Below are 27,743 nucleotides of genomic sequence, written 5' to 3' on the forward strand. Positions count from 1 at the left end.
AATGTGCTCCTAAGAGCCATGGCTGCGGATACTCAGTCATGTCCTACTGTACCACGCCCAGGACCCGCTCAGTGAACGGGGTGTTGGCTGCCACATTCATGCAGTAAAACCTAATAAAGGTGGACGGGGTCGACCAAGAGGCCGCCGTACAAATCTCAAACAGGGTGGCACCCTTCCACAAGGCCCAGGAGGTAGCCAGGCCCCGTGTGGAATGTGCACACACCCCTGCCGGGGCAGGCTGACCTGCCTCCTTATACACCTGTTGGATTGCCTCTACCACCCAATGAGACAGCCTGGACTTGGAGACTGGTCTCCCCAGACTGTTAGCCCTGTAACAGACAAAAAGCTGGTCTGTAGTCCTGTTGGCACGAGTCCGCTGAATGTACAGCATTAAGGCCCTAACAGGGCACAATAGTGGCCCCCCACTAGACCCAGCACCACCATCCTGAGGAGGGCAGAAAGGGCGCAGCTCCAGAGGCTGATTGCTATGGGGCTCAGACCAGACCTTAAGGTGGAACGCAGGATTTGGGCGCAGCACCACACCAGTATCCCCAGGCAAAAACCGGCAGCATTCCTCAAGCACTGAAAAGGCATGGAGCTCACCCACCCTTTTTGCCAACACAATCGCCAACAAGAATGCTGTCTTGAGGGAAAGGCATTTCAGCTCCACTGTTGCCAGCGGCTCAAATGGCCCGTGCCGCAAAGCCGACAGAACCAACTCCAAATCCCAAGGGGGGACACTTGGCCTTCTGGAAGGGGGAGCAACCCGACGAGCACCCCTAAGGAACTGAGTAACAAGGTCACAGAAATCCCTTGTCAGTTTACGAGGCCCAACACGAGCAGCCTTTATGGCTGCCACCATCCCCCTCAAAGTTGAAGGAGACTTCCCCACATCCAACATTTCCTGGAGGAACCGAAGGATATCAGAAGCCATGCAGGAGAGGTGATCCACCTGTTTTGCGGAACACCATGATTGAAAAACCCCCCAACGGTAGGAATAAGCAGCCCTGGTTGATGGAGCCCGGGCTCCCTGCAAAGTGCCAACCACCGACTGGGGCAACCCCATGGCTAGGAACTCGGGCCTCTCAGGGGCCAGGCCCAAAGCCTGAGATCCTGGGGAAACGGATGAAACAGAGTCCCCTGGGCCTGGGACAGGAGATCCCCTCGAATGGGTAGTTCCCATGGTTGTCCCTGAAGAAGGGGTGCAATCTCTGCAAACCAAACCATCTGGGGCCAGTTGGGGGCAACCAGGATGAGGTTCACTTTCTCCACCTGGACTCTCTGTAGGAGTTGGTGCAGGAGGACAAAAGGAGGGAAGGCATACAGGAGGCCCTGTGGCCACTGATGTGCCATAGCATCTGTGCCCAAGGGAGGATTGTCCCTCCCCATGGAGAAAAAGAGGGGACAATGTGTGGTCTCCCTGGATGCAAAGAGGTCGGCCACAGCTGTGCTGAAGCGATCCCATATTTGGCTCACAACCTCTGGATGCAGCCGCCACTCTCCGGGAGGGGTCCTCCCCTTGAGAGCCGATCTGTCGCAAGGTTCGTCTGACCCGGCACATGTGTTGCCCTCACGGACTTGAACTGGGGATTAGCCCATTCTAAAATTATCCGAGCCAGTCTGCAAAGGCGAGGGGAACCCAGGCCTCCTTGCCTGTTGATGTATGCTGCTGCTGCTGTACTGTCGGTTCTCACCAGCACATGGCGGCCCTGCAGCGCTGGCAAGAAGTGCAGAAGACCCAGATGGACTGCCTTCAGCTCCAACACATTTATGTGCTGCGCTAACCAGGGTCCCAGCCAAAGGCACTGATGCCCTCGCCTTCGCGGACAGCCCCCCAGCCTACCAGGGACGCGTCTGATGACATTACCTGGCGACGCAACACTGGTCCTAAAGTCTTCCCCCATGCCAAGTTGGTTGGCTCTTGCCACCAACGGAGAGATGCACACAGTTTGCGTGTCACCAACACCCGGGCTTGCAGGTCTCTCTGTCCCAGGAGGCAACGCTGCACTGGGCGCATGTTCAGAAGAGCCAGGGGTATGACATGCACTGTGACAGCCATCAACCCCAAGAGGCAGAGACACAGTCTCCAGGTCACCGTGGCCCCAAGCTGAAACTGGGATAAGCAAGCCCTGAGGGCGTCCTGTCTCGCAGGAGTCAAGGAAAGAGTCCCTGCTCTGGCATCCAACCACATGCCCAGGAACTCGTTGGATTGTTTGGGACGGAGCCTGCTCTTTCTGTTGTTGAGATGCAGGCCTAGGTACTCTAGGTGCTGCAGGATTTGAGTTACAGCTCTGCTGCACTGCTCCTTGGAGCAAGCACACACCAACCAGTCATCGAGGTAATTGAGGATGCGAATACCCTGTGAATAAAACCCCGCCTGATGATTGTCCTGCATCACCTCCCTGACGGCTCTCTTTGCTAAGAGAGTGTCGACCTCTGTCGCCAGAACCTCCCGGTGCTGGGGATCTGCCACCAGCGTGAAGGTGGCCGACTTCATCAGAGGGGGTGGGTGCAGAAATTGCAATCGATAACCCTGTGTCATGGTGGATACCACCCAGGGGTCTGCCCCAAGAGTCTCCCATGGAAGTTTGTGCCGGCCTGGGAGGCAAGGGGGAACAGGGACTCGGTAATTGTCAGGAAGAAGTAGATGGCCTGGGGGGCCCTTGGCCACGGCCCTGGCCACTTTGCTGACGACGTCTAGCCCTACCTCACCCGCTGGCCTCCAAATGGACCCTTAGGTCACTGGAAGCTGCAGAACCCAACTGTGGTGGTTTTGCCTGCGGGGCTGGCAAAATGTGCTGAGTACGGCCCTGCCGGAGCATACCAGACATTTCCTTAACACACTGGCGAGCTTCTTTAGCCTGCTGAAGCATTACCTGGGCATCTGGTCCAAACATGGCAGATGGGACCACAGGCAGCCGGAGTAGACAGGCCCGGTCTTCCCCTTGGAGCCGTGACTGGGACAGCCAGAGGTGGCGCCTCACCATGCAGAGCGAAGCCAAGGCCCTACCGGTCGCCACAGCCTGCTCCTTTATCAGTCTTACCAGAAGTGATGACACTTGCTGCACTTCAGCCGTTAGGCTAAAGTTGTCCGTCAACTGACTGGCCAGCTGGCGTTGATATAAGGCTAAAATAGCCCCAGTATTAACCAACTGGCCCTGTACAGCCATGGCCCCATGCAGCTTGTTGAGCATGGCATCCATCATCTTAGTATTTCTGCTAGGGCAACTTGGTGTCCCCAAGACTGACTTAGTGGGGGACATCAAGGCCCCCAGAGCCTGATCCATGGGAGGTGGAGGACCGCAGCCAATCCTCTCTCGACCATGAACACCTACCAGCCTTCTGCACAGACCTGACCAACGATGGGCTTCCGCTGACTTCGAAAACTGTTTTAAAACCAGGTCTTCCACATCAGGAAGCAGTGGTACAGTAAAAGGCCGTGACTGAGTTGCGTCCCCATCATCAAACCGGGAGGACCTCTGACCTTGCTCTACCGGCATGTCAATCCCTAATGCTTCAGCAGCCCGAGTAAGAAGCTGGTGATAGGAAAGGTCACTTCCTGCTCCTGCTCCCCTTTTACCTGCTTACACTCTACACCCCCTTGAACCGGGAGGAGGTCTCCATCCTCTGCATTTACGGTCAAGATATCAATGTCACCGTCATCAGATGCATTTGACATGGGGGATGCTAGATGCAGTCCCTCCTGCCCTTGCCACATGGAGGCAGGGACCTGGACAGTAGGCGGAGTTGCAACTGCAGCTACTGGAGAGGACATCGCCCTTAGCCTGACAGACATTACAGAGGGATGAGGTGATTGTGCCACTGGGTCATCCAAAACTACCATTCTTGGTTGTTTGGACTTATGCAGCTGCTCAGTGATAACGGCTGGGCGTTTGACAGGGAAGACCCGAGCCCTCGCCTCCCTCACTCTGGCTGGCAGCATGAAACAAATCATGCAGAAGGCGGGATCTTGACTGGCCATGCGTGCATGGTCCAGCCCTAAGCAATGCACACACTGGTCGTGACCATCCTCCATAGGCATCTTAATGCCACAGCCCAAACAGGTATGCCCTAGACTATCCATCCTATGCACCAGTGGCACTAATCGCCCCTCATACAATCACACACCAACACATGGAAGTAAACCGGCGGATGTGTGTGTGCTCCGCTTATTTATTTATTTATTATTATTTTTATTATTATTATTATTATTAATTTATTTATTTACTTTTTATATACTTTTTTTCCCGTCGGAATTACCCGCGGCCAGATACGCCCGTGTCCTCCAACTAGGTCGGATTTACGAGCAGTTATTGGCAGTATGTGTCGAGCAGCGCTGCCGCCGACGCACACAAGCCACACCTGGCTGCTGTGTTGTGATCAGCTGGGAAGCACGCTCCACGTTACCTCCGACGAGGTCGGATTTCACGGGAGACAATGGCAACAAGTGGAACGGTCAAGTCGTTGTCACAAGCTGCCACGCTTTCACCAGCCTGGGCAAAGACAGTTGCAGCTACCCAGAGGGGGCCCATAGACCAGCTCTCCCAACACAAAGTAAGTGGATATTGCACACAATCTGTCACACACGCTACCCAAGAGAACACACACAACTGCTTGCAGTGGAAATCAAGGAATTGGCGTGGCCACACAGAGGTGGGGCTTATATAGCCATAGGTTGCCAATCAGTGTGTGGCCACCACAGGTGATGTGTCTTAAAGAGTAATCCACAACAGCTGCCCCAGTGGGGTCAGTCCCCATACATATGGAATATGTAGGGTGGAGAGATAGTCTTGACACGATAGAGAACGCCATGGCACCTGACTGGCAGCATTGTAAAACCTGATCAAAGCAACGGGCAACAATGAAGCTGATGGTTTCCATGACCCTATAGATCCTATAGGCCTGGCGAGAACAGACACTCACTTGGAAAACTGACGAGTTTCAGGAGAATAAGACTGACTTTCTGCAGTGAATCACTTGTGACAAGCAGTTAGACAGGCGTGGCGACAGTAATCCACCAAAATATGAGAAAAAGTCGGATAGTCCCACAGGAAAGCAACAGTTTCTGAGCCCATAACACTAAAAGTCACACACTAACACCTGAGTTACCATGCAGTGATCCCAAAGAACAAAGCTCACGCTGACTTTACGCTGGGAAGGAAACCGCAGCACCTCTCATGCCAAAGCATTGACCTGGTTCCAGGTGGTGTAACCGGGTCCAGTGCCTCCCTGAAACAGACCACCAGGGGTCCTCGGCAAAATGAGGAAAAGTTTAGTGGCTCGTGCTTCGTCCAGACGCCTCTCACAAGAAATCTAATCCGGCAACAACAATCTGACCTTTCAGTATGTCATTTTAGTTATGAGTAATAAGGGTTTCTTTCAGTACCTATTTATTGATACATGCATGCAATTAAACTAACCCCTAACCTTATTTGCTATGGCTGGAACTGCCACTGTCCGGCGAGGCGTCTGATATCAGATGGTAGTAATGACGATGATGATGATGATGACGATGATGGTGATGATGATGATGATGATGATGGTGATGGTATCTGCAGCTGGTTTTATAGATTTGGGTTAGAGTGTGGATACCCGACCCAAACCCCGTCATGTCTGGTCAGGTTGAGAGAAAAATTTAGAAATTATGTTCAGGTTCGGGTCACGTTCATTCACATCAGTGTTACTTTAGTGAAACTCTTTTGTGAAAAAATAAAAATAATGGATCTACTGTCTGTTCTGGGCAACTCCCTGTGTAGAGCTGGAGTTTACGTGATGACGTTAAGGCCACACGCAGGCTATTTCAGGCCGTGACTGTAACGTCGTGATGGAGGATGAGCTAAATGTGCGGCTCAGGTTGAGTTTGGACACAATAAAAGAATACCTGTCGGGTTTGCTCACTAAGCTCTGAGGCTCTGATCTGTGGTCAGATGCAGGCTCCTCCAAATATACAGTATGTTGCAGGGCTCCTGCTCAGGGAATGTAAAGCCTTGTAGGTCATCATGGGGTTTCTGGCTTCCCTTGGGGAGGTGTGTCTAACCTGTTCTCTCCCTGCAGCACTGATTAGTAACTCTGCTCACCTGGGCCCAGTGTGCTGAGGTTGCAGTGCGCACACGTCACCAAAACCTCACAGTCAGCACAAACGATGCCAATCTCCTTTGATCTGACATCAGTTGTGACGGGACGGTCTTTATGGAGATACATTTATGTGCTGATTGAGATAGTAGCATTGAATCGTGGTTTTTGTGGGTACTTATTGCATTGTTAATGTGCCTGACATTCCGGAAACCTGCCTGTGAGGTTTTGCTGACGTGTGCACACTGCGCGCTGGTCAGCCAAACTTCCACTACACCGGCTCCGCTCTGCCTGCGGCAGTAGACCTCCACGTCAATTGTGTAAACGTTCATTATGCTTTTGCGCAGCGCATTTTAAAGGCGAGGACAGGGGCTCATTTGATTGGTTTAAAGTGAATCGGCTGTGTCAAACCCACTCCACGCCTTCTCTCCTCCCTTGCGCCGGTCGGAGGGACGGCGGAGTACTTGCACCACCATGCACGGCGTACCAAACTTGCAAAATCCACCTGGCCACACCCAGTTGGCGAAGCGCAGTTGCGCTGCGCCCCCACCTCACCTGGTCTGCGAAACTAGAGCCCTAATTATCTGAACTGAAGGGGCTCAGCTCCAGCGCCAGATCCAGCAGATGAGAGAGAAATTGTGTTCTCTAAGCTGTGATGGACAGAGATTTGACTCGGTGGCACTAAATTACGTTAAGCTTGATGGTCGGTGAGAGCAAAGAACATCTGTATGGGGCAATCAAGTTGAGACAAACAGGAGAGGATGGATAGATCAGTGTAAGTAGACTGGTCAACTGATTATAAGTGTGGTTGAGGTGTGGTCCTTGCTCCTGAACTTAAAGTCTTCATTCAGTCAGACAGAAAATGGAACCAGTGCAGATAACCGATAGGATGTTTAAGAGGTGGCATTTATTTAAACTTTGAAATTTGTCATCATTTCTGTCTCAGCTCCTTTCAACCCAGAAGGCCTCAGACCAGCAGGACAAGATGAGACCAGCATCACTCTGCAGTGGAACCAAGTCAACATCTCTGACAGCTACGTCCTCCAGTTTGATGGTGCAGAGATAAACGTCACTGCTCCAGATGGAGATGGACCAGTCACTCACACAGTCTCAGCTCTGACTGCTGCCACTGAATACACATTCACTGTCTTCAGTGTGTTTAAGAGCGTCAAAAGCAGTGGAGTGAACCTGACTGCAGTCACTGGTAAGATGTTTGGCCTCATCCATTGGGTCTCATGCACAAACATTTCTGCTTCATTCATTTTAACTTTGTTTTCCACCAGTGCATTCACGTTTAAACTGGGTGAAAGTAGTGGGAAAATTGGGGTGGAGGCACCTCCTTCACGGTACATGATTACCTACTGTGTTTGGACATGTAATACATTTATTGAACTGTAAATAACTGGCTACATACCACTCTCCTTTAAACTAGCTGTGATTAAACCTCCTCTTAAAATGTCTACCTTAGATCCAGGTGTTTCAGCTAACTACGGACGGATCTTTAACCTTCCCTTTCTCTCCAAGGTCCTTGAGAAACTAGTTGCCAAGCAGTTGTTACTTTCTTCATAACAAAAGTCTATTTGAAGATTTTCAATCAGGATTTAGAGTGCATCACAGCACAGAGACAGCACTGGTGAAAGTTACTACTGACCTCCTTATTGCTTTGGACAAAGGACTTCTTTCTGTTCTTGTCCTGTTAGATCTTAGTGCTGCATTCGACAGCATTGACCATCTGATCTTATTACAGAGACTGGACCATTTAACTGGCATTAAAGGAAGTGGTTTAAACTGGTTTAGGTCCTATCTATCAGATAGTTGTTAATGATGAATCCCCCAGGTGCACAGAAGTTCTACATGAAGTTCCACAAGGTTCTGTGCTTGGACCTTTAAGGTTCATCTTGTATATGCTCCCTTTAAGTAATATTATCAGGAAATAAATTTTCATTATTATGCAGATGATGCCCAATTATATCTTTCAGTCAAGCCAGATGAAATTAACCATTTAACTGAACTTCAAGCATGTCTTCTGGAGCTGGATGACCTTCAATTTTCTACTAATAAATTCAGACAAAACTTAAGTTAATGTAATAGGTCCTCAACACCTTAGAAACACATTATCTGATCATACAGTTACCTTAGATAGTATCGAACTGGCCCTGACTGCTGCCACTGAATACACGCTCACTGTCTACAGTGTGTTCATGGATCTCAGAAGCAGTGGAGTGACCCTGACTGCAGCCACTGGTAAGATGTTTGGCCTCACATTTTGTGCATTGCAGTGATTTGGCAGCTCATAATCATGTGCTTTGTTTTCAACTTCTTTCTCTCCTTGACAAGATTTGGTGACTAATTTCTTTTGAACTGTTTAACCGGTTGGTGCTGTTGAAAGTTCAAAATGTGCAGCTACTTGAGGGGATTCAGCTTTTTGACTTACAAACTTCACTCAAACTTTTTACTGCAACTGATGCAAATACTAACCCATCCAACTCATTCAAACCCTTCAACTACTGCCACTACTGCTTCAGTAAATTTATTTCAGGTTCTTACTGGGTAGCATGGCCTTTTCCTTTCTCCTTCAAGCTGTCAATCATTTCTATTGTCCTTCTGCCCTTTAATTGCACGAAAAACCCATTACTCTGGAATGATACTTTATATTTAATATCATAATATAAATACAGCGTTCACATGTAATACATTGCTGTGCCACTGCTTGCTCTCCATCACCTGTACATCAGTCTTACCTGCATCTGGTGTCTCTGTAATTCTCCCCAGAGCCAGCAGGTGTCACCAGTGTGTCTTCCAGGTGCAGCCTTCACCCCTGGGTGCTGCTGCTCCTTTTTTATCTCATCATCACTTAGTTTGAATCCTGTGTGTGTTTTCCATGGACGCTGTCTCCTCTCTAAATGTATTAAAGGTGAAGGTCAATTACACAGCAGCTTTTAAGAGTGTAAGTGTAAAATATACATGGACCACATATGAAATACAGCCTAAAGACACATAGTTAGACATAACATTGAAAATAGTTGGCATTTGATGTGCCTGAGTTAAAGAGAGTGCTGGTGATGGTGGTGGGGATAAAATGGCAAGTTTGTGATTTATGATTTCTTTTCTTACTAAATTCAGTAAAGTACATGTAGTGGTGGTTAAAAACTGATGAAAATGATCTTTTTTCAGCACATATATAACACAAAAATCTTAAATTTCAACGTTCCTCAGTTTAGAGTTCAGTGATGAAGGGATGGTGATGGTGGGGTTCAAATGTAATATTGGATTATTCAATAAAGGCACTATACAAACAAGTCATGGTGTGTTGTTCTATTTTTTAACTGGATAAATAATCAAAAATCATATCCAGTCCGTATTATTCACACACACACACACACACACACACACATACACACACACACACACACACACACACACACACAAAATATCTCAGTGTTATTTAACTGTACAGGGATTTAGGGACCTTTTGAAATTCATGGGACGGGTACAATGAAGGGAAAGCGGCTGAGGTCAGGGGGGGTGGGGGTGGCCTATAGCCTAACATACGTACATTATTTGAAAATATCCCTATTAACTATCTTGTAACTATCTATTGCCACACTGCCCCCATTCTCCTCTATCCAAGCCCAGCAACATTTACTCTTAACGCCCTTATTGCCATGTTTGCTGTCTTCCCCGGGCTTCATGAACCTGCGGTCCATCCTGTGGGCTGCAGGTTCGGCGCCGGAATGCTATCAGCCCTGAATACATTATAAAGACCGCCTGGTCGGATCACACACCATTAAACATCCAAGCAAAACTAAGTCTGAAAAGCCTAAAAAGCTACTGAGTCACTCACTCATGATCACAAAGAGAGAGAGAGAGAGAGAGAGAGAGAGAGAGAGAGAGAGAGGCTTTTAAATCTTCAGTGCGACTCTGGCGACAGTCTCAGCAGGATCAGAGCTGCTGCTTGGGTTAGGGTTTTCGGGCTGTGCCGGTTGGGTTGAAGATCCAGGCTCTGAGAGAGTTGTGGAAAGTGTTCCAGCATTTTTCATGAAGTTCAGTTTTGTTTGTCAGTATTTTGTTTTCTTATTCTCCGGTTCGGACATGTTTGCAGAAGCACAGTCAGTTCAAACAGGCAACACAGCACACAGCAATGAAACAGTTTGACTGGTTGATGTACAGTACACTGTCTGTATTTGAATTGTGTGACGTCCCCTTTGATTGGATTACGTTACGTTAGCTAACGTTAGCTAATGTTAGCTAATGCCGGATATTTTGTGGCTTTCTGTTGACACCACATCGCGCCGTGAGTAAATCCAATCAGCACCAAGTAAACCCCAAGCCCCACCCAGGAGTTTTTCTGGGCCGCTCAGACTCCCTACCCCGAGGCAGAGCTGTTTTTTCGCTCCTGTAAAAGTTCAGGAACTCTCTCCTTCAAGGTAGTTCCAGTGGTGGAGACACGCGACAACGGCCCCGGCCCCGTAAAATTACCCCGAAGTTCCTGCGATGGAAACGGGCCTAGAGCCAGACGGCTGAGTCACCCGAGCTCACGGGAAGCTGTGGAGTCCGTGTGGACAGTGAGCGCCTGCTGTCGGCTGGATCTCTCTCTGTGGCCCTCTCTGGGTTTTACCTGACATATGAGTGGAAGAGTGAAACCCTTTTTTACTGTAAGTGTTGCAATATAGGGACCTCTGATTGTGCTTAAAAATAATGTGGAAGGAAGGTAAGATTGGTGGGGGCCAATGCCGCCCTGGCCCCCCCAATTCCGGCGCCGTTGCCCTAACCTTAATTGTGATGGCTGGAACTCCAGGAGAACGTTCCCTGTCTGGGTTTGGGGAACGCCAGGAGAACGTTCCCTGCCTCCAGGAGAACGTCCCCCGCCTCCAGGAGAACGTTCCCTGCCTGAGCGCATTGTGCCGACTGTGCAGTTTGCTGGAGGAGGGGTCACGCTGTGGGCTGGTGTTTCTGGGCTCGGCCTCGGCCCCTCAGCTCCACTGAAGGGAAATCTGAACACTTCAGCTCACCGAGACATTTTGGACAATTCTCTGCTTCCAGCTCTGTGGGACCAGTTTGGGGAAGGAAGGCCCTTTCCTGTCCCAGCATGACTGAGCCCCAGTGCACAGAGCAGCTCCATAAAGGCGTGGCCGGCTGAGTTTGGGGTGGAAGAAGTTGAGCGGCCCGCACAGAGCCCCGACCTCAACCCCATCCAACACCTTTGGGATCAACTAGAACGCAGACTGGGAGCCGGGGCCCTCTGGTCCAACATCAGAGTCTGAGCTCACAAAGGCTCAAAACTCCCACAGACACTCCAACATCTGGCAGAAACTCCCACAGACACACTCCAACATCTGGCACAAACTCCCACAGACACACTCCAACATCTGGCAGAAACTCCCACAGACACACTCCAACATCTGGCAGAAACTCCCACAGACACACTCCAACATCTGGCACAAACTCCCACAGACACACTCCAACATCTGGCAGAAACTCTCTCGCTGTTCTGCTGCAAAGGACCAACTCCATATTAAAGCCCCTGGATTTAGGATGGAGCTCAGAAAAATGTATAAGGGCGGCCCTGCATGAGGTAGGGGGCGCTGTTTTGTGGTAGACATGCAGCGCTCTTTACCCAGTCATGTGGAGTTTCCCTGTTGTTGGAGGGAACTGGGAGGTTTATTAAAAGGAGGAAGGGAAAATGTTGCTATTTTAATAAATAAATTAATAAACAATTAATAACAGTCAGTGATCTCACATGATCTCCACGTCTATGGATATTCTCATTTATCCAGGTCATCGTTCTCTTTGGGCAAATTGAATGGTAGGCAACTGGACTTGTATTTGTGATCTCCACATTATCCCCGTTTTGATTTCAGAATAAAAGCCCAACTGCAACTTCAATAAAGTTGTTTCATGCTCTCAAGCTGCTGGAAACAGCTGGATGTGATGAATTAATGACACAATTTTCTCAGAATGAAGGTATGTATGTATGTATGTATGTATGTATTTATTTATTTATTCAGTCAATTCATTAAATTGTCGGCTCATAACCAGGGTTTTTAGGAGTGACACATTTCAAATTTGCTTTATTTTGAAGACAGGTACCAGAACTTCCGGTATCGTTCAGTGGAACTCTGGGTAACCTGACAGAAAATGATAATAAAATTTAAAATCCACCTGGAAACATCGAAATGAACCTTTAGTGTTTATCATTAGTTAACCGTGAAAAACTGAAAATACAAGGCATATTTAATTGATTTTTTCATTATTATTATTATTAATTCACTCCTTTATAACAGTAATTGATTTTTTTTTTTTTTTATCATTAGCTATTCATTTATTGAGATTGATTTCTCTGTCCGCCTCTGTCTCGCTGATTGATCTGACTGATCAGCACAGAGAGGAAGTCTGATCAAAGCCTCCAGCTGATTGAGACAAACAGCCGATCACAGTAACAACCAATCAGGGAAGGGGGTCCCTGTGACGTCACAGCAACTCGCTTCCTCTCTCTCTCTCTCTCTCTCTCTCTCTCTCTCTCTCTCTCTCTCTCTCTCCTTCATCGAGACAGAAGCAGCAGCAGAGGGAGAGCCGCGGTCAGGTGAGTGTCAGCAGATTATCGATCTGCCTTTAAAATTTAGAAAAACCATTTAGCTACGGCTTTATACACTCCGTGTGTGTGTGTGTGTGTGTGTGTGTGTGTGTGTGTGTGTGTGTGTGTGTGTGTGTGTGTGTGTGTGTGTGTGTGTGTGTGTGAACACGGTGTGCTGCAGACTCTGCTCTCAGCACGTCGACACACAACAAACCACCTCTGCGTTTTCTGAGCCCAAATACATTCAGACCTCTGTAATATTCCCGTAATATTCCTGTAATCTTGCTGTAATCTTGCTGTAATCTTGCTGTGTGTTGTTGCGGGTGGCGGATTAGCCCACAGAGGCTAGTTGTAGCCTTTTCTCCATCGGGTTGGATTACATTGTAACGATCCTGCTGTCCAACAAAGACTGAAGTCCTGTAATATTCCTGTAATATTCCTGTAATATTCCTGTAATTAGCTACAGTGTGTCTGCGGTTCCATAATAATAATACTACTCACAACAACAGCCATGGGAAAAATGACAACAAATAACTACAAAACAACAACACCAACAGCAGTAATAACAAACAACAGTTCAAACTGCAGACTCTGTGGAGGATTTAGCAGCTGACGACTCGCTCATGTGTTGTGTTCTTTCTGTTTTAGTGGAAATAAGTTTTCATGTTCGGCTGATGTGCAGCACGAGCCCCGTTCAGTCCAACCCAGTGACAATACGGACCACGTGATCATAATCATAATCATAATAATGTGCAGAATGACGGTCTGAGGTCCAGACAGATTTCAAATATTTGGCTCAAGCAAATAAGACTCATGGACTTTCATGACGACAACAATAACTATAACAATGATGATTTTATTTTTATACCTTTTTTAAAACAACAGTCACAAAGTGCCTGACAAAATGTCAATATAATAATGATAAAATGATGATAAAACACTGCACACAGGATCAAAACCATCAGATCAAATGGCAGAACTGAAAAACCGACGGCAAACCGGAAAAGGACAAACAAAAGTCCAAACAACGTTAAAAATGCCAGTCAGCAAAATGCAGAGTTATAAAGTAAATTTTTATTTAAAAAAATAATAATAAGGACCACTGAAACCACAGAGGAAGAACACCTTTAGCCAATCAGGACTGAGGATTTCTGGCTGATGACACCTGGTGTGTGTGTGTGTGTGTGTGTGTGTGTGTGTGTGTGTGTGTTGCAGGTTATCATGTGGTGTGTGACAGTGTGTGTGGTGGCTCTCGTCCTCGCCGGAGGCAGTGGTGTTTCTGTCATGCGACGTCACCATGGCAACCGCTTCGCCGCCCAGCCAGGCGTCAGACCGCACGAACGCCTGGACCCCGAGGTCACCATGAACATTGTGAGTACAAACACACGCACACACACACACACACACACGTCTCTAACTTCCTGTTAGTGTGCACGCCTGGATACAGTTTGCTGATGTTCCTGACAAAACTCTGTGGATGGTGCCAGGCGTTTCAGCCCCACCGGACGACAAGTGGCAACCTGTCAGCCTGTGTTTTGGGGGAACTGTCCCTTTAACACGGGCACGGCAGCGTAAATGTGGGCCGTAGGTGAACATGACCTTTGACATTTTAATGAAGAAAAGAGGAAGTAAAGGTAAAACGAGTCCTGTGGATATTTTGGTCTCTGTGTCAAAGAGCACAGATGCAGCAAGAGGTCTGACTCGGCTCCAAATGTCTGCTCAGACGTCCTCAACAAGCTAGCTGCTCAAGCTAACGTTAGCACTTCATACTGTAAGCGCAAATGATGACCTTTGACCTCTTGACCCTTAGCCCCAGACACGACGCAGACATGAAATACCACTGCGCCACATGGACCGAATGTCATCCCTCGATATTTATGCCACGCATCTCGATAATGATCCAATCCAATCCACTTTATTTTTAGAGCACGAGTTTAACAAACACAAGGTTTTCCAAAGTGCTGCACGACAAGATAAAACCCAGCTAGATAACACAACAGAAGCAGAATAAACAGGTGAAGTACACAATAAAGATAAAATAAAATAAAATAATTAAAAAAAATAAAATAATTTCAAAATGCACTGCCCGCACAAGATAGAAAATATGCACACATAAAATCATAAAATCATAAAATCAACAGCCTTCATGGTGTCAAAAGCCAAAGAAAAGAGGCGCAGCGATACATGATGTGACTTATTTGAAATTTTAAGTGCATCATTCAAAACAGCATCATAAAGCCAGCTGGACGTAGAGAATGCAGTTTCACAAAGAACAGACCAACCAGTAGCTCAGGCTGAGCCTGACTCTTAATTTGAAATCGTCCATGTCATTGCCTTTTAAGATATGGACGTCACACACGCTCATATCCAGAAAATGTATGAATTCAATAAACCCAAACATGTGGTGTTATTGTTGTTATGACTAAAATACCCATCCCTTTCACACAGACACAAAAGAATAAAAATACGTGCAACAATAAGAAGTTTGGGGGCTGAGGCGTCCTGTCGCTCTGTCCCGTCTCTGTCAGGGTCACATGACCGCAGAACACTTCCTGTCCGTGTCAAAAAAAGCAGAAGAACCGTGTCGTTTCTCACGCGGACGCCCGGACTTCCTGCTGCTGACACAGACGGCAGGGTAACCTCTGTGCCTGGGAACAGAGAGCAGGAGTGCATCAGTCGTACTGTGTGAGGGATCATCTGAGCGTTTAACCCCTCGAGGCCAAAGGCGACTCACTGGAACTTTCCACTGATGACGAGAACGAGGCACAGACGTCCTCAAATGGAAAAATGACCTGCAGCTCTAAATGTAACCCAGCAAACACTGTCATAGGGCTGCCACGTGCGTGTGTGTGTGTGTGTGTGTGTGTGTGTGTGTGTGTGTGTGTGTGTGTGTGTGTCTTAATGTCAGCTTCCTCCACCATAGCTGCTGATGCTACTAATGAGTGATTTGTTCAGGTTGGCGCGGTGATGCGTTCAGGTTGGCGCGGTGATGCGTTCAGGTTGGCGCGGTGATGCGTTCAGGTTGGCGCGGTGATGCGTTCAGGTTGGCGCTGTGAGGGGTGGAGGTCATGGGGTCACCAGAATGATCAGATTTTGTCAATCAGAAAGTGAGCTATCAGTAATTGCAAAAACGTGTGTGTGTGTGTGTGTGTGTGTGTGTGTGTGTGTGTGTGTGTGTGTGTGTTGCAGTCAGAGATCATCCGGCGGTGGGGTTACCCAGCGGAGGAACACGAGGTTCAGACGGAGGACGGGTACATCCTGACCATCAACAGGATCCCACACGGACTCAAACACACTGCATCAGGTCTGTGTGTGTGTGTGTGTGTATATATATACATATATCTATCTATCTATCTATCTATATATATGTATATATATATATAGATAGATAGATAGATATCTATATCTATAGATCTATAGATATAGATATCTATATCTATAGATCTATAGATATAGATATCTATATCTATATCTAATTTATATCTATCTATCTATATATATCTATATACACTATATTACCAAAAGTATTCGCTCACCCATTCAAATGATCAGAATCAGGTGTCCTAATCACTTGGCCTGGCCACAGGTGTATAAAATCAAGCACTCAGGCATGCAGACTGTGAAACAAGACATTTGTGAAAGAATGGGCCGCTCTCAGGAGCTCAGTGAATTCCAGCGTGGAACTGTCATAGGATGCCACCTGTGCAACAAATCCAGTCGTGAAATTTCCTCGCTCCTAAATATTCCACAGTCAACTGTCAGCTCTATTATAACAAAATGGAAGCGTTTGGGAACAACAGCAACTCAGCCACGAAGTGGTAGGCCACGTAAAGTGACGGAGAGGGGTCAGCGGATGCTGAAGCGCATAGTGCAAAGAGGTCGCCGACTTTCTGCACAGTCAATTGCTACAGAGCTACAAACTTCATGTGACCTTCAGATTAGCCCAAGTACAGTACGCAGAGAGCTTCATGGAATGGGTGTCCATGGCCGAGCAGCTGCAGCCAAGCCACACATCACCAAGTGCAATGCAAAGCGTCGGATGCAATGGTGTAAAGCACGCCGCCACTGGCCTCTAGAGCAGTGGAGACGCGTTCTCTGGAGTGATGAATCACGCTTCTCCATCTGGCAATCTGATGGTCGAGTCTGGGTTTGGAGGTTGCCAGGAGAACGGTACATTTCAGACTGCATTGTGCCGACTGTGAAATTTGGTGGAGGAGGAATTATGGTGTGGGGTTGTTTTTCAGGAGCTGGGCTTGGCCCCTTAGTTCCAGTGAAAGGAACTTTGAATGCTTCAGGATACCAAAACATTTTGGACAATTCCATGCTCCCAACCTTGTGGGAACAGTTTGGAGCGGGCCCCTTCCTCTTCCAACATGACTGTGCACCAGTGCACAAAGCAAGGTCCATAAAGACATGGATGACAGAGTCTGGTGTGGATGAACTTGACTGGCCTGCACAGAGTCCTGACCTGAACCCGATAGAACACCTTTGGGATGAATTAGAGCGGAGACTGAGAGCCAGGCCTTCTCGACCAACATCAGTGTGTGACCTCACCAATGCGCTTTTGGAAGAATGGTCAAAAATTCCTATAAACACTCTCCTCAACCTTGTGGACAGTCTTCCCAGAAGAGTTGAAGCTGTAATAGCTGCAAAAGGTGGACCGACATCATATTGAACTCTATGGGTTAGGAATGGGATGGCACTTCAGTTCATAGTATGAGTAAAGGCAGGTGAGCGAATACTTTTGGTAATATAGTGTATATATAGTAGTCCGGCGGCTATGCGAAAAATCGTGCACTTCACGATACAAGCATGAAATTTGGCACACTGTTAGAGCATGCCCTAAGGTTCATTTTTGGCTATAGGGCCATCGCAGATTTGTCCCGTGGTAACCGTGACAACCATTTTTCAAAATGGCTGACACCTGCTGTGATTTTACCTGTAACTCAGCTTCTAGACCACCTAGGATCTTGATCCTGGTGGCTAATCCTACATTTTCAAGGATGAGGAATACAATGGTACTATTTACAACATGCTAGCAACTATCTAACTACATATTTCCAGCATTTAGTTAATTAAATAATAGTAAAAACCATCAAAATATGTATTTCAGTATAGAGATTTACATGTTTCTTTCTTTCTTTACTTCTGTACTCGCGAGTGGCAGCCTTTTCAGCAGCTCCGTGTATGTCCGTGTTTGTTGTTTACTTTTTTGTTGAGTTGTTCCGTTTTTTATTTTTGTACCTCCGTGTGCTACCTGACTATGGATCTTCACCCGGTGAAACTCGTTTACTCGAGAATTCAACTACTTGCTCCGAAGACCAAGTCCCGTGTCGGCGTGGTTCCACATTTACCTGACGAGGTGAGGAGACCGTACCGAGGCTGTAGAGCCGGCGCTAAGCTGGAGGCTAAGCGGCTGGAGAAAAAGTGGCGATATAAACCTACGGTACCTGCGGTGATCATGGGGAATGTGAACTCACTGCCCAACAAGATCGACGAGCTGGCTGCGCTGGTGAAAAATGTCAAGACCTACAGAGAGTGCAGTTTGTTGTGCTTTACTGAAACGTGGCTAACGACCAGCATCCCAGACGCTAACGTGGAGCTACCCGGCTTCAGCACAGTCAGGTCGGACCGAGACAACAAAGCCTGCGGGAAGCGAAAAGGAGGGGGGCTCGCGGTGTACGTGAACACAAGGTGGTGTAACCCTGGGCATGTAAGTGTGAAGATCTGCATCTGCTGCAGGGACATCGAACTTCAGGCCGTAAGTTTACATCCCTATTACTTGCCCAGAGAGTTTGGACACGCCATTGTGGTCATTGTTTACATTCTGCCCCGAGCCGACGCGGAAGTCGCGTGTGATGTCATCCACTCCGCTGTTGATAAACTCTCAACACAACATCCCGAGGCGCTTGTGTTGATCTCCGGGGACTTCAATAATGTGACCCTAGACAAGACACTTCCTGCTTTTTCCCAGTATGTGGACTGTAACACCAGGGGAAATAAGACTACTGACCTGCTGTATGCAAATGTAAAGGACGCATACAGGGCCACCCCACTGCCTGCACTGGGAAAAGCTGACCATAACCTTGTTCTGCTTCAGCCTCACTACAAACCAAAGGTGAGGAGACTACCCACAACCACACGGTCATTCAGGAAGTGGTCTCCTGAGGCAGAGCACGCTCTGAGAGACTGCTTTGGCACTACTGACTGGGATGTACTGCAGGGGTCGCACAGCGGGAACATCGAGGGGGTTGTAGACTGCACCACTGACTACATTAACTTCTGTATGGACGTTGTTGTTCCTGTAAGAACGGTGCGCTGCTATGCGAACAACAAGCCCTGGATCACGAGTCACATTAAAGGCCTCCTGAACCAGAAGAAGAAGGCCTTCAAAGACGGTGATAAGCAGGAGCTGAAACGCGTGCAGCAGGAACTCAGAGTCCAGCTCAGGGAGGCAAAGGAGCAATACAGAAGGAAGCTGGAGCAGAAGATGCAGAACAACAGCATGAGGGAGGTGTGGGATGGGATGAAGATCATCACCGGCTGCAGATCCAGGCAGGGGGCCACCATTGAGGGGGATGGGGGGAGGGCGAACGAGTTGAACAACTTTTTCAACAGGTTTGACCACCCCATCTCACTCTCACCTCTGATCACCCTGCCCCCCACACCCTCCTCTGCTCGCCTCCCCCCGCTACAAGTGGACAGATGCGATGAGGAGACCACCTCCGTGCCTACAATCACAGCAGCCCAGGTGTGTGGAGAGCTGAGGAGGCTTCGCCCCAGCAAAGCTGCAGGTCCAGATGGAGTATCCCCACGACTGCTGAAAGCCTGCGCGTCAGAGCTGGGAGACCCTCTGCAGCACATCTTCAATCTGAGCCTGGAGCAGGGGAGGGTCCCACTGCGGTGGAAAACATCATGCATCGTCCCAGTCCCAAAGAAGCCACGTCCTGCAGAGCTGAACGACTTCAGGCCGGTCGCCCTGACGTCACATGTGATGAAGACCATGGAGCGGCTGCTGCTACACCATCTGAGACCACAGGTGAGCCATGCCCTCGACCCTCTGCAGTTTGCATACCAGGAGAAGGTGGGAGTGGAGGACGCCATCGTCTACATGCTACACCAATCCCTCTCTCACCTGGACAGGGGCAGTGGTGCTGTGAGAATCACATTTCTGGATTTCTCCAGCGCCTTCAATACCATCCAGCCCCAGCTGCTCGGTCACAAACTGACTGTCATGGGAGTAGGCTCACACCTGACGGCATGGATCATGGACTATCTGACAGGCAGACCTCAGTATGTGCGACTGGGGGACTGCAGGTCAGACACTGTGATCAGCAGCACAGGAGCGCCGCAGGGGACTGTGCTCTCTCCAGTCCTGTTCACCCTGTACACGTCGGACTTCCAGTACAACTCGGAGTCCTGCCACGTGCAGAAGTTCGCGGACGACACGGCCATCGTGGGATGTATCAGCGGTGGACAGGAGGAGGAGTACAGGAAACTCATCCAGGACTTCGTAGCATGGTGCGGTTCCAACCACCTCCACCTGAACACCTCCAAGACAAAAGAAATGGTGGTGGACTTCAGGAGGACCAGGCCTCACCCGGAGCCCGTAAGCATCAACGGTGCCTGTGTGGAAATGGTGCAGACCTATAAATACCTGGGAGCGCAGCTGGATGATAGACTGGACTGGACGGCCAACACTGAGGCTCTGTGCAGGAAAGGACAGAGCCGACTGTACTTCCTCAGGAGGCTGGCGTCCTTCAACATCTGCAAAAAACTGCTGCTGATGTTCTACCAGTCTGTTGTGGTGAGCGCCCTCTTCTATGCGGTGGTGTGCTGGGGAGGCAGCATCAAGAAGAGGGACGCCTCACGACTGGACAAACTGGTGAGGAAAGCGGGCTCTGTTGTGGGCACACAACTTAAGAGTCTGACATCTGTGGCAGAGCAACGGGCGCTGAGCAGGCTCCTGTCAATCATTGACAATCCACTGCATCCACTGCACAGCGCCACCACCAGGCAGAGGAGCAGCTTCAGTGACAGGCTGCTGTCATTGTCCTGCTCCACCGACAGACTGAGGAAATCATTCCTCCCCCACGCCATGCGGCTTTTTAACTCCACCCGGAGGAAATAACTCATTATACACACTCTGCATTACTGGTAGATAACACGTAAAGACTAGAGGGGAAGGGGTGATTCCATGAGGCTGGATCAAGTCTGACAGTTCCTGAATTCCCAGTACCGGGCGTCAGGTTCTGTCGACGGTCTTGGTCTCATGGTTTCACACTAACTCTGAACCTCGATCGGAGCGTGTGTTCCTCAGGTTTAGGTTATTTTCCACTGCTGTTTAAATTGTTAATACTTCTGTTGAAATTGTTCATATTCCTATCTTTTTATAATCCTTGTTCATAGTGTCTATATTGCTTACTGCTATTTATCATGTGTATACTGTATATTTCTTCTAAATTTGCACATTGACCTACCTCTATGCACATTTTATACACCCATGCACACGTTTTTTTCTGTTTTTTTTTTTTTTTTGTTGCACATTGCTTTTTGCACACTGGCTTGTACTTAGATCTTATTCTGTTGTACTTAGATCTTATTCTTTATTTTTTTTCATCTTTTTTATTTTATTTAATCTGTAATCTGTGGATACTGCTGAAAAACTGAATTTCCTGCGAGATGAATAAAGTATCTATCTATCTATCTATCTATCTATCTACTGTACATGTTTTCTAAGATGTTGACAGATATGCCATGAAATGCATGTGTGTTATGGCAATGGCCAAAGTGGAACTATACAGCAGTACAGAGACAGGATAGCATTTAGCCTAAAGGCATTTTTAATAAAGCCAAAGAGGAAAGAAAGAGTGACAACACAAAGTTGCGTATGATGACACAGTCCACCACAGTAGCAAAGGGCAGTGCACTGAAGTGCTGCCTTGGCACATTTGCATCTTCCACAACATCCCTTTTTGCAACCACAGTGGAGGAGGTTGCAACATGTAACACAAGTTGCCAGGAAGGAGAACAGCTCAGCTTTGTTCTCATCAATACATAGATACTCAATGTGTCAACGAATTCCCTTCCCTCTCTTGCTGCATGTTTTCAGCCTTCAGCGTTTCTAGTTAACTAGACAATACCCCACAACATTTCCCATCAAGAGAAAAAAAAACCTGCCTCTAATTGGCTGGCCTCCAGTCCAAGAAAAATCCAAGTCTCAACAAGAAATGACTGAAGAATGACTGTTCCTTGTTCTCGAGGCTCCACATTGCATCACAGAATGTGATGGAAATCTGGTTGAGTTCTTTGAGCATGAAAACCAGGCATGTCCACCAGCACTGTCACAAATGGGCAAGCTGAGAACTGGTACCAAGTCGAATTTGGTGGGCTGTTTGATGGACCTGGTTCCTTCACATGAAAATGCATCCATTCCCACTGTCCAGGTCATCATTCCTGTGGTAGCCAAGGCACAGAAGGCACGAGTCACATCACTGAAGTTTTTCCATGTATCCCATGTTGTCTTCTTGCCCCTGCCTCCAAATGACGACACAGTCTCACAACCAGTAAAGGCAAGGAACATTGGCAAGGCTACACATCGATCTGGGCCTAATGTCCTCGCCATCTCATGAGTTGCTAAATGCCGGAAACTCTTCCCAGCTCCAAAGGCAACCCACAGCTGAGCAATGTTGAGGCGTTGGGCTGCCATCACTGCCAGTACCAGCACATCTGTGTCAACTGTGCATATAGAGAGGTTGTCATACCCTTCCTTCACAGCATCTTCCAGGTGTAGTATGATGCGTGTTTCAGCCTCCACATGTGTGCATGGTGCAAGACCTGATGTATCTTGGGGCTGAGTACAGATGACTTCAGCATGATGAGTGCTGATTGCCTGTTTCTCAGTGGCAACGGATGTAACACAAGTTGCCAGGAAGGAGAACAGCTGGCAGGTTTTTTTTTCTCTTGATGGGAAATTTTGTGGGGTATTGTCTAGTTAACTAGAAACGCTGAAGGCAGAAACATGCAGCAAGAGAGGGAAGGTAATTCGTTGACACATTGAGTATCTACGAATTGATGAGAACAAAGCTGAGCTGTTCTCCTTCCTGGCAACTTGTGTTACATGTCGCAACCTCCTCCACTGTGGTTGCAAAAAGGGATGTTGTGGAAGATGCAAATGTGCCGAGGCAGCACTTCAGTGCACTGCCCTTTGCTGCTGTGGTGGACTGTGTCATCATACGCAACTTTGTGTTGTCACACTTTCTTTCCTCTTTGGCTTTATTAAAAAAGCCTTTAGGCTAAATGGTATCTTGTCTCTGTACTGCTGTATAGTTCCACTTTGGCCATTGCCATAACACACATGCATTTCATGGCATATCTGTCAACATCTTAGAAAACATGTACAGTATACTCTATACCGAAATACATATTTTGATGGTTTTTACTATTATTTAATTAACTGAATGCTGGAAATATGTAGTTAGGTAGTTGCTAGCATGTTGTAAATAGTACCATTGTATTCCTCATCCTTGAAAATGTAGGATTAGCCACCAGGATCAAGATCCTAGGTGGTCAAGAAGCTGAGTTACAGGTAAAATCACAGCAGGTGTCAGCCATTTTGAAAAATGGTTGCCACGGTTACCACGGGACAAATCTGCGATGGCCCTATAGCCAAAAATGATCCTTAAGGCATGCTCTAACAGTGTGCCAAATTTCATGCTTGTATCGTGAAGTGCACGATTCCATCAAAATATTGCGCATAGCTGCTGGACTATAGATAGATAGATAGCTAGATAGATAGATAGATATAGACATATATTTATATGTATATTTATATTGTATTTTTTTTATGAGGATTTACTGTGGAAAAAGTTGCAAGTTGCAGCTGTGAGTCTGACTTTCTCTCAAAACGAGTGAAACACAAACACTGAAAGGGAACTTTGTTTTTTTTTTTCTCTCTCTCTCTTTTGGTTAAAAGTGTCACAGGATGAAATTGTTTCTGTTTCCTCAAATAACCGAGAGACCTGAAGAGGAACTGAAAGTGAAAATGAGAACTTTCTAACCATGAATGTTTCATGAGGAACAGACGGAGACGAGAACGGAATCAGATCTTTAGAGAGCAATTCAAACATCAGAGGCTAGACTTTGCTCTCTCTCTCTCTCTCTCTCTCTCTCTCTCTCTCTCTCTCTCTCTCTCTCTCTCTCCATGTCATTAATGAATAATTAGTTCACCGGTGTTTGTTTCCTCGCCTTCTCTTTCTTCTCTTTTGTTCCTGTCTCTCTCTTTGACTGTCAGTGTTGACGTGATAATCACCAAAATATTTACTGACTCGGGAAAAAGTGAATATTTGTTAATATTATTTTGAAATGATCATTGACCAGGGAGGATTTTAGCCAGTAGGATACAAACATACATATACACAAACATTACACAAACATACGTGTAAAACTCTCGCCCTGCGGGCCAAATCAGACATATTTTGGGAGGAATGTTTCATGTAGTGTTCCTACTGTTTGACCCTGAAATTGGCTGATTTTTTTAATGCCTCCACTTTAGGGATCAATGTTGTGGTCGTACTAATCACCAAAACTCATCCAAAAGTAAACCAAAGACCTCAAACAGTTACTCAAAAGTACTTTTTGGGGTATATTTAGGTAACATTTGGGCACTTTGGCGTATGTTTGGGCCATTGCTTGAGCAGTTTGGGGTATTCTTGCATAACTAAAAGTGCAAACTGAACTGGGCAAGAAAGTATTTAGGTTTTCAGCACCTAATGCTTGGAATAAATTACAATCTGATCTTCGACTTATAGCCCTTGTTACACTGAATGAGTTTAAAGCCCTGGTGAAATCATTGCAGTCTACATTGTCTGTATGCACGTGCTTTATGTAAGCAAGTTTTAATGTTGTAAATTTTATGTGCTGTTTATTGTTTTTAATGTACTGTAACTATGCTGCTGCCCTCTTGGCCAGGGCTCCCTTGAAAAAGAGATCTTTGATCTCAGTGGGACTATCTTGGTTAAATAAAGGCTATACTAATAATAAACTAAGCACATTTTGGTGTCATGTTAAGTTATCACCCAAAAATACCAAAAAATACGCCAAATGCCTCAGACCAAAACAAAAGTAGTTTAGGTGCATTTAAGGTAACTGTCTAAGGACTTAAGCCTTAGTATTGGGTACTTTTTGGTTACTGCACTTTGGGATATTTTTAGGTGATTAGTTTTTCCAGCTTGTTTGGCTGGCAGAGCAAACTGAAGCTGATTCATTTCTTGCTGTCTTTACTTAGACCAGGTCAGTAGTTTTGGTCTGGGGTCTTCAGGTCAATAGTTTTGGTCTGGGGTCTTCAGGTCAGTAGTTTTGGTCTGGGGCCTTCAGGTCAGTAGTTTTGGTCTGGGGCCTTCAGGTCATAGTTTTGGTCTGGGGTCTTCAGGTCAGTAGTTTTGGTCTGGGGTCTTCAGGTCAGTAGTTTTGGCCTGGGGTCTTCAAGTAATTAATTTTGTTCCGGTTCGTTCTGATCGGTAGTCTTGGTCTGGTTCCCTCAGGTCCGAAGCAGGTGGTTTTCCTCCAGCATGGCCTCCTGGCTGCAGGCAGTAACTGGATCACCAACCTGCCCAACAGCAGCCTGGGCTACGTGCTGGCCGACGCCGGCTACGACGTCTGGTTGGGCAACAGCCGAGGAAACACCTGGTCCAGAAAACACCGAACCCTGCGACCTGACCAGGATGACTTCTGGAAGTTCAGGTACCGTTCTTCTGTTTTCTTCTTTTTCCCTTACATACCCTCTCCTGGAGCATTCCTGGTCTTGCTTAGAAATTGTATAAGCTGTGTAAATAGTCCACTCACCATTCACTTCTACCGACATCAAGTTTACATTTCTCCCACAACCACTCTGCGTCATCCGTCCATCGCATCAGCTGATACTTCTCTGAATCATGGTGGCAACCAAGGAGAGCAGCCGGAAACAGAGCAGCAGCTCTACTTTGAGCTCCTCCCTGAACGTCTGAACTCCTCAGCCTTTCCCTAAGGGTGAGCACAGCCACTCTGCAGAAGAAGATCATTTCAGACGCTTGTATACTCTGTCTTGTTCTGCTGGTCACGACCCCAAGCTCGTGACCACAGGTGAGGGTTGGAATGAAGATGGACCGGTAAATTGACATCTTTTCCTTCAAGCTCAGCTCCTCTTCATGACGCTCCAGCACAATAACCACATGCAGTCGTCCTCTCGACCTGTCAGTCCATCTCTGGCTTCATTTGACGCTCACTGTAAACACGACCTAAGACACTTTTTTCCCATAGAACCACAGCCTCAGACTTGGAGGTGCTGATCCTCATTCTGACCGCAAACCAATGCATGCTTCGAGGACACAGCTCAATGAAGCCGACAAGCCACAACAGACCTGGAGTCAGAGCATGGCGGTGGTGGAGTTGGGTGTGAACCAGATGGACTTAGTGCTGAGAATGTGAACACAGCTCTTCTTGCTGTTATCCTCGCAGCAGTCAGCTTGGCACCCTGCACTCCTTAGGACCCCTTCAGAGTGTTCCTTCCAATACACCCTCACACTTTTTCCTAACGCCGTCCATGTCCAAGCAGTGCATCAGTCCATGTGTGAAGTCAACATGCAAACAGGTAGAGTGTGTTAGCAGCTGGTGGAACAGGTGAAGAGACGTGTTAAAAGATAGACACTGGATGCTGTCAATAGATGCCTAGTCCCTCTGACATCACATCACACATCACCTTCAAGGCTCACTTCCTGTCCAGATGCACTTACTGAGTATAACAGCAGCATTCTGTCTGTTTTATTTTATTTGTGAGCCTTGCATGCTGCACTTCCTGTTACAACAAGGTACCAGGTGAGGTCAGGCAAAGCCCTGCCTGCCTGGTGGTTTCTGTGAGGCCACCTGGAGGAAGGCCTTCCCAACTCCAACCAGGAAAGCCTCCCTCACCAGTGCTGTCCACCACCACCGCCATGACGGACACACACCAAAACATCTCTTGATTGCAGCTTAACTAAGATTATTAAGATGCTAATATTTGCTTACTTTTGTCATATCGTTACACATCTCTGCATTTTTTGGCTGCGGGTCAGACTACATAAACAGTTTGAGGAGTCACTTTGGGCTCCAATCACCTCCCATTAGGACTTTGGGTTTATTTTTAGAATTTTTTTTTTTTTATATAACTGAATGATTAATCAGTTAATCGAAAAGAAAAAAAAAAAAACAGTAGATGAATCGACAATGAAAATAATTCTCAGTCGCAGCCCCATCAGATTGCTAATCCATCGGTCTGTGTGTAGTTATGATGAGATGGCTCAGAAGGATCTTCCAGCCGTCGTGAATCACATCCTGAAGACAACAGGCCAGGAACAAATCTTCTACATCGGACACTCGCAGGGGACCACCATAGGTAAGCACACACACACACACACACACACAGTTATAGTTCACTTATTGGACACACACATACATTTGGAATCACATGACATGCAATATTGTCATTTATCAATACAGCTGAAACTGTATATCAGTTCATTTAAATCAGTCATAACTCATTTCTCTCTCTCTCTCTCTCTCTCTCTCTCTCTCTCTCTCTCTCTCTCTCTCTCTCTCTCTCTCTCTCTCTCTCTCTCTCTCTCTCTCTCTCTCTCTCTCCCTCCAGCCTTCATAGCTTTCTCCACGTTGCCTGAATTGGCCAATAAGATCAAGTTGTTCTTTGCCTTGGCTCCCGTGGCGACGGTGGCGTTCACCACCAGTCCCATGACCAAAATGTCCGTCCTGCCCGACTTCCTTATATGGGTAAGAACTAACGAGCTCCTAACGAGTTGTTGCCTTAACAAACTTTCTGACTTCCTTATATGGGTAAGAACTAACGAGCTCTTAACGAGTTGCTAACGAGTTATCACATGACCAAACCTTGGATCGTGCCGAGCTTCCCTGCTGGCTGATAAATTGATTAACTCATAAACTGATTAGCAGATTGATCAATAGGTTGATTGATTGACTGGCTGGTCAGCTGCCTTGATTATTGATTGCTGTGAAACTGACTGATTTATTTTTCCAGTAACTAATCAGTAGTCTGATAAGTGCTACTGTAACT

The 27,743-nt window shown here is 47.2% G+C and overlaps 1 protein-coding gene across 2 annotated transcripts in view; it reads left to right on the plus strand.

The window, feature by feature from the left end:
- Positions 1 to 12,623: 12,623 nt before the first annotated feature.
- lipf (lipase, gastric) overlaps positions 12,624 to 27,743 on the plus strand; it is a 944,109-nt gene continuing 928,989 nt past the window's right edge. For both annotated transcript variants that reach the window (XR_003930077.1, XM_030078009.1), the window contains exons 1-6: positions 12,624 to 12,655; positions 13,862 to 14,017; positions 15,836 to 15,950; positions 25,189 to 25,387; positions 26,944 to 27,053; positions 27,306 to 27,442. Coding sequence is in view for 1 of the 2 variants with exons in the window: in XM_030078009.1 (XP_029933869.1) it covers positions 13,868 to 14,017; positions 15,836 to 15,950; positions 25,189 to 25,387; positions 26,944 to 27,053; positions 27,306 to 27,442 (711 nt within the window). In the remaining variant the exon portion in view is untranslated. The remainder of the gene's footprint in view (positions 12,656 to 13,861; positions 14,018 to 15,835; positions 15,951 to 25,188; positions 25,388 to 26,943; positions 27,054 to 27,305; positions 27,443 to 27,743) is intronic.

Source organism: Myripristis murdjan, chromosome 19, assembly GCF_902150065.1.
Source record: "Myripristis murdjan chromosome 19, fMyrMur1.1, whole genome shotgun sequence".
Taxonomy (NCBI): Eukaryota; Metazoa; Chordata; class Actinopteri; order Holocentriformes; family Holocentridae; genus Myripristis; species Myripristis murdjan.